General features: G+C 51.7%; 1 protein-coding gene across 2 annotated transcripts in view; it reads left to right on the top strand.

The window, feature by feature from the left end:
- The window catches only part of UNG (uracil DNA glycosylase), a 12,283-nt gene extending 1,334 nt beyond the window's left edge, over positions 1–10,949 (top strand). Inside the window, exons 1-7 of one of the 2 annotated variants that reach the window (XM_040619815.1) lie at positions 607–934; positions 1,468–1,674; positions 2,209–2,304; positions 4,767–4,864; positions 5,519–5,607; positions 6,485–6,663; positions 9,883–10,949. In XM_040619815.1, coding sequence (XP_040475749.1) covers positions 704–934; positions 1,468–1,674; positions 2,209–2,304; positions 4,767–4,864; positions 5,519–5,607; positions 6,485–6,663; positions 9,883–10,023 — 1,041 coding nt within the window. In that variant the 5' untranslated portion in view covers positions 607–703 and the 3' untranslated portion in view covers positions 10,024–10,949. Of the gene's footprint in view, positions 1–606; positions 935–1,467; positions 1,675–2,208; positions 2,305–4,766; positions 4,865–5,518; positions 5,608–6,484; positions 6,664–9,882 lie in introns of those variants that run through there. The other variant, XM_008707695.2, reaches the window with a different exon arrangement.
- Positions 10,950–11,846: the final 897 nt, after the last annotated feature.

Below are 11,846 nucleotides of genomic sequence, written 5' to 3'. Positions count from 1 at the left end.
GTAAGAAAGAGGAGAGCAGCGGGGGATTGTAACCAGGTGATGAAAAGCAGCAGTTGCCTGATTTATTTTGCAGATAGAACCGAGAGGACAGGGGGACGGTTTGGATGTGGGGAGGGAACGCGGGAACAGGAAGGATCGCAGGTGTACCGGGCGTTCGGTGGTGCCTTGTAGACGATGCAGAGTTTGGAGTTTAATCTTCAAGACCTCGGTTAAAGCCTCCCCCAGACCTTACAGGTTAGGCAAAACGTAGGACCGCACTTTGCGGTAGTTTACTGTCAGTAAAATAGGTTGTGAAAACTGGCTGAGAGCAAAACAAATGATTGTTTCAATGCTAACTTCACTCCCACCACAACCCTTCGGGTCAGGTACTCTGATCTCCTTTTCCCCCCCACCGTGGAGGTGGAGGGACGCGCCCCAAGGCAGGGTTGTGATGGCAGAGTACAATGAATGAAAGAGTAAACACCCAAGCCAAAACACCCAGGACCCCGCCTACCCTCTGAGGCTTCCAAGCCCCACCCCGTCCCAGGGGCGTCGCGCCCCCGCCCCTCCGGCACATGCGCACTTGACCCCCGACAGCCCCCCGCGCACCCACCCACCTGGGTCGGAGCATGCGCGGGCCGTTTGGCGCCAATTTCGGACAGCCGCAGCTGGCGCATACCACGGGTTCCCCGGGCGGCGCGCGTCCGCTCTCCTCGGCTCCGGGATGATCGGCCAGAAGACCCTCTACTCCTTCTTCTCCCCGTGCCCCGCCGGGAAGCGACGTGCCCGCAGTCCCGAGCCGGCCCACCCGGGGACCGGCGTGGCGGCGGTAGCTGAGGAGAGCAGGAATGCGGCTGTGAGGCGCGGCGGGGACCAGGCACCGGGGGCAAGGGACGGGGAGGAAGGCGACGGGACCCGCTCGGCCGAAGGGTTGCAGGGACGCGCCAGCGACTTGGTAAGCAGGGTCCCTATGTTCAAAGCCGACTGCACATGTTCAAAACAGCCCGCGCAGTTCTCTGTCGGCGGCCATTCTGAGGGGCCAGCCAATGGAGATGGATCTCGGGGCCCGCGGCGCCAATCAGAGGGCGAGGGGCCGCCCTCCTCGGCTCGCCGTCCAATCAGAGGGGAGAGAGGCAGAACTCACCCCCCCCCCGTTTTTGCCGCGAAAAGACCACGTGGGGACGCGGGGGGGCGGGGCGTCGGGGTCAGGGCCTCCCTTCCCGCCAACCCCGTGGGAGACAACGCGGGCGTTCCTCACCGCCCCTCTCCCCACCGCCTCTTGGTGCCAAACTCAAGACTGGGGACAGCGGCCTGCCTTCCCGGACCGGACCCCCAGAGTCCGGTTTTACTACGACTTGCCCCGTGGGGGCTGCAGGCCCGCGAATGGGCGTGCTCCGCCATGGGCCGTGGGGTTGGGGGCGGCAGCTGTGGGCGCCTGGGCGCGGCCCGCTGCAGACGGTGACCCGCCTGTGCGGGGACCACTTGCAGGCCAGTCCTCCCAAGAAGGCCCGGGCCGTGCAGGAGGACCCCGGCACGCCGCCCTCCTCGCCTCTGAGCCCCGAGCAGCTGGTCCGCATCCAGAGGAACAAGGCCGCCGCCCTGCTCAGACTCGCCGCGCGCAACGTGCCGGTGGGTTTCGGTGAGAGTTGGAAGAAGCCGCTCAGCGCAGAGTTCGGGAAACCGTATTTCATCAAGGTGAACCAAGGCTGCGGGCCCTCGGTCTTGCTAGGATAGCTTGCAGCGTCCACGTTTGTAGGCTCCTGTGTTCCCTCTTTTAAGGTCCTTTTCCGGGTAAGAGGGTAAAATAACAGCCACGGAGTTTTGCGTTCGTATGCCTTATTGCAGTTCTTAAAAGACTGTAAGATGGCATGGTTTCTTGTAAACCATTCAGCAGGTCTGCTCTCCAGGAAAGGGCGGGCGGCACGGTAAAAACCACAAACCAGACTGCGTGAAACCTGGTCCAGCCTTTGCCAAAAGAGGGAGGGACTGTCACCAACAGGAAGGCAAAGCAGCGAGGCCAATCTAAGTAGACTCGGCCCAAATGAAGGGGCAGGGCACCGAAGTGGAGGGACATCTTTGGGGACCTGCAAGTCTAGCTTTTGTTTCTCAAAAGAATTTGGATGTAAGACTTGGCAGAAAGCTAGATAATGAGTCGGCTAGTTTACATTGGAAGTTTCCTTATTGAACTCTTACACTTGGCGGTGAGAATCTGATCTGTCTTTACCGCAGCTAATGGGATTTGTCGCCGAAGAAAGAAAACATTACACTGTTTATCCACCCCCACACCAAGTCTTCACGTGGACCCAAATGTGTGACATAAGACAAGTAAGTACAGGTTGTTGGTGAGTTTTAGTGAAACGGGTATGGGAGTCAAATAGTATGTCTTTGTTAATTACCCACCTTGCAGGCAATTGCCTGTCCATGATGGAGTAATAAATAACATACTGACGTTGTGAGGTTTGGCTGGCTATGTTTTAGCCTGTTAGCTATCTAACTAAGACCATGTGCTATCAGTGCAGCAAAAAAGAAAAGTCTGTACATAGACCTGTGTCTGTTTGCTCTAGTTTTTTTGTATTTTATTTAATCCTGAAACCAACACCATGCCAATGTTAGGTCTCAGTGTGGTGCTGTTGAGGAAACAGGCATGAAGCTTTGAGGTCTTTTGCAACTGGTTAGTCCACCCCCCATCTTGACTTGCAGCTCAGTATTCTTTGTGTGTGACCACACTGTCTTTTATAATCGATGCTTTCAAGCTCTTGACTTCTGGCCCAAACAGTTTTACTATCCTGTTAACATTCCTTTGCTCTGGTTCATTCTATATAACGGCTACTGGTTGGTCTGGTCACTTCAGTCTCCTGGCCAGAAGCTTGTTTGTGGCTTTACACTCACTGTATGAACAGGAAAGCTGAACACGAAAATAGTGGTGTTCGACTTTTCAGACTTCCCTCCACCCCCACCTCTCCTACTTCAGAGTTGGACAGTGTGACTGTGTTCTGTCGAAAAACCAACCAGATCCATCTGTGGCACCTCCCTTGAAGCCTGTTGCCCACTACCTTTCTGATCTGCCTTTCCTGTCCAGTACCTTTAATGTCTGCTTACGCTGTTCTTTTTTTTTTTTTTTTAAGATTTTATTTATTTATTCAACAGAGAGAGAGACAGCCAGCGAGAGAGGGAACACAAGCAGGGGGAGTGGGAGAGGAAGAAGCAGTCTCATAGCGGAGGAGCCTGATGTGGGGCTCGATCCCATAACGCCGGGATCATGCCCTGAGCCGAAGGCAGACGCTTAACCGCTGTGTCACCCAGGCGCCCCTGCTTACGCTGTTCTTATCCATTTCCCTCCCCCATTTTGTAAGCCAGGGGTTAGGGATCCTGTGATCTTATACTGTGTCTGTTAAACCCCATGGAAGTGAAATAGGTGAATGACCCATGTAGATAAAGCTGCCGCACCTAATACTTGCATACTTGACCATTTTTCACTTTTGAGCAAAAGCTTTGAATATAGCTCTTTTTATACGGCTATAAAAAGTTATGAACTTTTTAAGTTCAGGACTAGTTTGTGCCTTGTTTGAGCTGTGGGCTGTTCTGAATACCAATGACCAGTGTCAACAGGGAGGAATAAGAGAGCATGAAAGTTCAGAGGATGAGATGGCCCAGTGAGTCCTCTTTGCAGAGAAGCATATGGAAGGTCGGGGAGGTTGAGTGGCTCCTTCGAGGTCATCCCTTATCCAGGACCAGAACCCAAAGCTTTCCTGCTTCGATAGGCTGTTGCATGAGGGAGAATGTGCTGCGTTCAGAGTGAGCACCAGTGGTCCCAACAGGGAGGTCCACAAAACGTTTCCGATGTCTGAAGTTTGGGTTTTGAAGGATGTAATGTATGCTGGCTATAGGAGGATTCTGAGAAGGAACACCGTGGGCAGAAGCAGGAGAATGAAGAAGAGGTGGGCAGGCAGCAGATCAAAAGGACTAGCTGTATTTTCACACCGCCTGTGACCTTGATCTCATTACTTTTCATTGCATGTTGCCACCTTCTCCGTAGCCCTTTGACCTCATTCTCTTCTGATTTTATCCCTCAGAGGATATGGGGGAAGAGGCATCTTCATATGTAACTCCGTAGGGAATTTGCATAGCTTCAACTCATTGAAAAGAAATTTGGTACATGTCTGAAAATTTAAAATACACTTGCCCTTGGACCAGCACCTCCTATTTTGAATCTGTTCCATAGAAATAAAAACAACAGGATATAAAGATAATGTACTGGGACGTTTGTGGCGCTATTTTTTTGTGATGGAAAAAAAAAACTAGGAAAAAAGCAAACTGGCTGTCCGTGACTGAGAGCTCTGGGCATTGAAGGATGCCTGAAATGCATGATGTGAGAAACACAAAAATGTAGGGTGATTACATCACCCCAGTGATATCGGTAATACAGGTTTGAATCAGGAGAGGATGGGGATGAGTGGGAGACAACTAGCCACTTTGTGTGTTTCTGGATGGGCCAAGGGCATGTTTTCACAATCCGAGAAGTGAAGGGGGTGGGCTTTTTTTACCCACACACCTGCATCAGAGAAGGAGCGGGGCTGTGTAGCAGGTGATGGAGTGAAGGATAATTTGACAGTGGAAAGTAATGGTGCCAGCTCACCCACTCCCTTCTGGGGGTTCTTAGTTTGGGTCGTGGCAGTGGGCTGCCTTTTTCATCATCGTCGTCCTTTGTACAGGTTATCTCTCGGCCAGATGTTCGTTTAAACTGCTTGTGCGACAGTATTTAATTTCTTGCCACCTGGTATTCACAGGTGAAGGTTGTCATCCTGGGCCAGGATCCCTATCATGGACCCAACCAAGCCCATGGGCTCTGCTTTAGTGTTCAAAGACCCGTTCCACCGCCACCCAGGTACGATTGCTTGACAGATGGCTTGGGTCCAAGTGTGATTACTTTCAGATGTGTACTTTGCAGGTTCTGGGTAGAGCTGTTGGGACTTTGAGTAGCTGTTGGAGCAGGATTTCTCCGTCTTATTACTGTTGACATCGTGGGTTGGGTCTTTGTGCAGGAGAGCTTTTGTTCTGTGTACTCGCTGTAGGGTGGTGGACAGCACCCAGGCCCCACCCACTAGGATGCTGGCAACACTGCCCTGCTCCCAACTAGAGAGCACTCGCGAAATGGCAGTGAAGAATGTCTTTAGACCTTGCCCGAAGTCCCGTGGGGGGCGAGATCACCCGCGGTTAAAAACCATGGCTTTGGGGAATCTGACAGACAACATATCAGACCGTAAGCATTAGTGGAGAGGCGATAACCCCTAGGCTGATGATCTTAAATCTTCCGAAGCGCGCTGTTCCTTAAATCTGAGCCTAGACCGAAGCAAAGATCTCTGGCAAGGTTTCCTGTCAGAAGGAATGGTGGCCCTTCCTCATAAATCCACGAGGTTCATCCCGCTCTCCCCTCCAAGGGCTGGCGGTGTAGGCTGTGATCCACACATAATGTTGGAGGCTACCGAATTTTCAGAATTGTGCTCAAGGCCCTGTTCTTTTTCTTCCGGTTTGCTTTTAGTTTGGAAAACATTTATAAAGAGCTGTCTACAGACATCGATGGTTTCGTTCATCCTGGTCACGGAGATTTATCCGGCTGGGCCAAGCAAGGTGAGCCAAGCACTGCTAGGTGTGTTTTGGGTGGATTTCAGCACTCTTAGGTCTGGCTGGCTTATGTTTATCAAAGAACATGAAAAGCTACAGCACTCACAGAAAACAGCTGCGTTCATAGAAATCAAAAAACATGTTTCCCCCTTCTTAACCTCTAGCCAATTTTGTTTTCATGTTTTAATCATAATTCAAAAGAGAAAAATTTGTTTCTCATTATTATTTAAAGTTTATCTTTAATCTTTACGCCCAATACGGGGCTCGAACTCACAACCCCAAGGTCAAGAGTCGCATGCTCCTCTGACTGTGATATTACTTAATGTTATGTGGGATATACATGTACCTTTTTAAGATTTTATTTATTCTGAGGGAGGGAACATGAGAGGGGCAGAGGGAGAGAGAGGATCTCAAGCAGACTCCCCACTGAGCATGGAGCCCGATGAGCGGGGGGGCGCTTGCTCTCAGAGTTCTGAAATCATGACCTGAGCTGAAATCAAGAGTTGGACGCTTAACCAACTGGGCCACCCAGGCGCCGCTTGGGATGTATTTTTAAAACAACTCTGATGACAGATGTAAGGCATAGTCACTCTCACAAACTCAGAAGACGATGAAATTGCAAAGGTGAAAGTGAAATGCTCTCTGATCTTGCCCAGAGGTACCCACCAGTCATGTTGGGATCCTCTCTCTGGGAGCTGATTTCAGAGGACTGCCCTGGATTCCCGGCACAGGAATGGCTTTGTGGGCACAGCCCCTGTTGTTGGGTGTGTGGACTGACTGATTTGTGTGTCTTTCTCTCGCTCGCTCTCTCCTTTTTTTTCTTTTTCTTTTTTTTTTTTTGTGGACTCATTTGTCTCTTAACCCATTTCTTTGTCCATCACAGGTGTTCTCCTACTCAACGCTGTCCTCACGGTCCGGGCACATCAGGCTAATTCTCATAAGGAGAGGGGATGGGAGCAGTTTACTGATGCAGTTGTGTCCTGGCTAAATCAGAACTCCAGTGGCCTTGTCTTCTTGCTCTGGGGCTCTTACGCTCAGAAGAAAGGCAGTGCCATCGACAGGGTATGGTGGTTTTGTCTTTTAAACACTTTAAACCAGTTTAGAAAATCCTAGGAATCCCTGCTGGTGGTCCCGGAAAACCCACGTCACATGCTGAAGGTTTTCCCTAAAGCCTTATGGTGAGGGGCAGGTTTCCCATTGAAAATTAAGCAAAATTCAGATAAATTATAGGAACGATGAGTTGTGTGTGAGGAAAGCAAAGGGCCAGCTTCTGGTTTCACAGTTAGTACTATAGGCATACACTTGCCCTGTACATAGAACAATAACAGGCCCCATTCACTAAACAAACGGTGCCATAAGCGATGATGAGTAAGGCAAGGACCCCACACCCCCAAACCATCCTCTGTCTCTACCGCGTGGAGACATGCTCCTCTGCTCCTTCTCCGTTTACTTATGGGAAGTACTGACATGCCTAGTCCTGGAATGAAAGACCAGAAATCATCCTTGAATCCTTTCCCTCATCCCCTTGAAACCACTCCGCCAGCAGATCCTGTCCCCTTACCTCCTGAGAATATCCCTGTTTTGCTGCTCACTGTTGACACTCTCCTCACACTGGAGTGAGCCACTGTCATTTCTTTTTTTTTTTTTTTTTTAATTTTTTAAATTTATTTGACAGAGTGAGAGAGCACAAGCAGGGGGAACAGTAGAGGGAGAGGGAGAAGCAGGCTCCCCACTGAGCAGGGAACCCAATGTGGGGCTTGATCCCAAGACCCTGAGATGATGACCCAAGCCGAAGGCAGACGCCCAACCACCTGAGCCACCCAGGCGCCCCACCACTGTCACTTCTGTCTAGGCTGTGACAGACCAGAGCTGAGGGTTGGACTGAGGACGGCATGCGGGGGGGACGGAGGCAGGTGTCAAAGGCGAGCCTTGGCCTCGGCTGCTGGGAGACCCAGGATTCAGGGAGGAGTCAGCCAGTAAACACTGCAGTGAGCGAAGTGAAGGGGTGACCTGACAGTAGCTGGTGTGACAGCAGGAGGTCACAGGTGTGTCCGGAATGGCCAGGTGGACTGAATCTCCACCCTCCCACCCCCCCGCCCCGCTTCTGGCATCATACCCGGCACTTTCCCTGTAGATTCTCACTTAATGCTTCCTGAACTATTAAAGTGGTACGGTGGCGGTGAGTGGCGGGGCTCAGAACGGAGCCTGCTCACCTTGCTTACTTGGGGGCCTGGCAGGGCTGTCTTTGGGTTCCACGCCGGCAGCCCGGTCCCAAGCCTGTCCACTTCTCCATTTTCTCTTAAATGGAATTGATTTTCGTCTTATTTAGTTTTTTTTTTAAGGTAGTAGGTTCACGTGATCAGAAAAAATAGGGTGGTAAGGTACGCAGCGAGACGTTTCCCAGCCGAGTCCCCTCTGTTCAGGTGCCTCCCCGGCTCGGGTGGGCACTGGCTTGTAGCTTCTGATGTCTCCTTCCCGAGTCTTGATGTGAAGGGCAGTAAAGTGAGTGAATCAGGTTGAGTCTGTAAAGTTTCCATGTGAATGAACAAGATGTTTTCCGGGGTTTTGAGGAAGGGAATAGTAGGAGTAAACTCTAGCGTGAATGAACTCACTGCCAAGATCGGAGTGTCGAGGTAGGTAAGAGGTCCACAGGAGGGCTCTCCCATCTCTCTGTGGGCCATGTGGCTCTTACTCGGTGTGTCATTTTTATTCCTGAAAATGGTTTGGTTTGGCGGGCAGCAGTTGTAAAGTATCGTGGTGATTAGAAGCCAGGTGCATGTCCGGCCGGGTAGCTTTCCCGAGCACTGGGTCTGTGTATTCAGCTGCCTCCTTACTCCTGACTGCTAAGCACGCCAGATTCCACGCTTTCCAAGGTCAGTTCTCCTTTGCTCATCCAGCCTTGCCACACTGGCTCCTGTGGACTCCCCCAGGGTAGAAAGTACCACCACATGCTTGTCCAGCCAGAAATCAGAAAGCATTTGTGACCCCTTCCTCCTTCCTCTCCCCTCTTTCCCCACCCTTCCTCCCCTCCCCACCCCATACCCTATCAGGACATTCATTTGTAGCCTTCCCCTGCTCTAGGACTCCTCGTAACCTGGCCACCTGGGCCTGATTCAGGCCCTCACCTGGTCCTACTGGAGTGTCGGGTGTGGTCCCCTTGGAAGGCCCGGCCTTGGGCTGGTGGGCTGGGGTCTGGAGCTGCCTCTTGGCCACAGCTTCCCTTTTCCCCTCTCTTTAGGCTGACTGGAGCACCTCAGCCTCTTCCTGCTTCCTATTTCCCTGCCTGCCTTTGAATCTCCTGCCCCCCCTCTCCAGAGGCTGACTCACTCATCCTTCAAAGCCCAGCACGGCTCACGTTTTCAGGGCCCCGAACTGCGTGGCAGGCGGCATGCTAGTAAGGACTCGACCCGCGTTGCCTCTCACACTCAAAATACACACAGGCATTGTTGGTTCCCACACAGGATCTCTAAGCTAGGCGCTGTTACACCCCCTTCGCAACAGAAGAAGGACGTGCAGCCTGGATTCAGGGACTTCTCCGGGGCCACATGATGTGGCAGAGTCAGAACTGGAACCCAGGCCACCTGGCTCCGGGCTCTGGGTTCTGTATCACACTGGGCTGCCTGGCTTTAGTTATGGCCCCTCCTGGACTGAGCTCTTTGAAGGCAGGGATGTTGTGAAAACAGTTAGTTGTGAGGTGGTTTTTATTTAAATACAGAAAAGAAGAAAGAAGAAAACAAATGTGGTCCAGAGTCTTCCTACTCTGCAAAGTACAGCTGACATTTAGAAAATCAGAGTGTTGTTTTCGTAGACCATTCAGGTAACACAGAAAAGTGCAAAACCAAAAGTAAATGCCTTCCACTATTTCTTTTCCTAATGGAACTACTATAAATAGTGTTTTGGGTCTTTGTCCAGAAAAACTTATGAAATTACATTTTTTTCTTCCACACGATGTATTTAGGTCTTCTTCCCTTATCAGCGTGTTTAGCTCAGCCTTATTCTTCTAGGAGCCTTGTGGTGTTCCATTGTAAGAAGTTCAGAAAACTATTTTTAGCCAGTTGCACAACACTGGATTTTGATAAGGTTTTACCTGGTACGAGCCGTGCTGCCGAACCTCCTTACACCTGCGTCTTCGCATGCTGTACACATGCTGGGGCCCGTCAGCAGCTGCATTCTTAGCAGTGGCGTTGCAGAGGCATAAGATCCAGGCACACGGCCGCTGTGTAGATGCTGCCTTCGGAGCCAAACGTGCGGCTGGTGATTCCTTCTCTCCTTCTCTTCCAGAAACGCCACCACGTGCTGCAGACCGCACACCCCTCCCCGTTGTCGGTGTACAGGGGGTTCTTTGGATGTAGACATTTCTCTAAAACCAATGAGCTGCTGCGGAAGTCTGGCAAGGAGCCCATCAACTGGAAGGATCTGTGACCCTGAACTGGAGGGCTCTCTCTGGGCAGTTTTCTAGAAGCTGCTCTCAAACTGTTTGCCAGGAGTGGCAGCTTGACCCAGACAGAAGCAGCAAAGGCTCTACCCTGGCTGGGATCCCATGTCTGTCTTTGCAACACGGCTTTGGCCTAAAACCAGACGTCACGGTATCTGGGAGAGAGTAGGAGATCAAATACAGAGACTGCTCTCTGTCACCTTTATGGTAAAAAGGGGACAGGGGGCAGAAGCGCCTATGGGTACAAGCTAGCTGCTGTTTGTTTTTACCTGGCAGGTTAGACTTTAGGTTGTCAGGTGTGGTTATCTAGAAGCACCCCCCCCCCATGCCCCACCTGGCATTTCAGTTCTTGGCCAAGTACAGTGTTCCCCTTCCCGAGCCCTCAGGCCCCTCCTTGAAGGAAGCAAGAGGACAATTTGCAAGTGCCCAGAAATTTAGGGATGAAAGTTCCTGAGGACTAGTCCTCTGAGCCTTCACAGACAGGCAGAGGGAAGTGAGCTGGGGCTTGTTTTCACAGTTCATCCTCTGGATGTTCCACGGAATGAACAGTGGAAGTTGAACTGGAAGAAGAGAAAGGGGAATTTTTAAAAAATTTTTTTTAAGCGAGGAAATGCTTTTCTCCTAGGTGTATCCTGAGTTGGGGTTTTTAAGGCAGCACAGACTGCCAAATGCTGTTTTTTTATGGACTGAAATCACATGGGGATTTTTTTTTTCATGCAACACTGGTGAATTTTTCTGTTTTAAAGATACTTCTGCAGATGTGTATATATATATTTTGTAATCTTTTGTTGGGAGACAGTCTTTGTTAGGTCTGTACCTCCATCCTAGATCCTGTTAGAGATGCCATTGATGTGTTAACCGGGGAAAGAGTTAACCCCGGGTGAGTTTGGGAATAAAAGATTGTTGAAGTTTCTGGATCGGTGCCCAGTGCCCTTCATGCCAGCTCCCTCTGGGCCCTGGCGCGTCTGCCTACGTCCTTGGGCCGCCCTTGGGCCCGGGCAGCTGGTGGTCGCCATGGCAACCATTGTGGGCAGGAAGGGCCGCCCTTGCTCCTTCCTCCCGCCCCGCCCCTCGGATGGAGCCGCCCACCCCTCCAGAGGCCGGGTAAGCCCTGGGCGGGTTCCCGGGAGGGGCGCGAGCAGAACAGCTCTACCCTGTTTAAAAAAAAACAAAAACCCTAGGGGCTGCGAGCTGACCCCCACTGCGGCCAGGCGCTGTGCCCCGATCTCCATGGGGGAGCTGTATGCGGACAGGGACCACAGAAGCCCCGAAGGGGCCATTTGGGGCTGGAAAAAGGCATTTCTCCAGGGATCATGGCTGCGTGTCCTGCCAAGCCCTGGGACAGTGCAAGGGGAGCTCCCCGCCCCCACTCTGCTAGTGTTTCGGGACTCTGGACTGGAGGTGTGAGGCCAGGGCACTGGGAAGACGCCCTGATGGCCCAGTGACCTGTCAGCACTTGGGGGCGGGGTGGACTATCAACGATGAAAGCTTGGACTCGCCTGGTGTATGATAAGGAAGTCAGAAGTACAGGGAGGGGCCCGGTTAGCACGTGCGGTATTTCAGTGGGCGAGAAAAAAATGCATCCAGTGAGAAAGACTCGACCTCTTTTCTTTCGGGGGGGAGAGGTTTGGAAACCTTTTGCTGGGGAACATTGCTTCCCATCCAGGCCTTCGTTTTCTTGACACTTGAGAAGGCGGGTGTGCCCGCATTGTGCCATCAGCAAGCTGGCTTTCACAGAAGGAAGGTGTAAAACAAGAATGCATTCTCCGTTTGCCCTCTGGTAGCTTTGGGGACCTCCCTTAGACATTAC

This window comes from Ursus maritimus, unplaced genomic scaffold, assembly GCF_017311325.1.
Source record: "Ursus maritimus isolate PB19 unplaced genomic scaffold, ASM1731132v1 scaffold_33, whole genome shotgun sequence".
Classification (NCBI taxonomy): Eukaryota; Metazoa; Chordata; class Mammalia; order Carnivora; family Ursidae; genus Ursus; species Ursus maritimus.
Note: the sequence above shows the minus strand (reverse complement) of the source record. Positions and strands in the feature narration are given on the sequence as shown.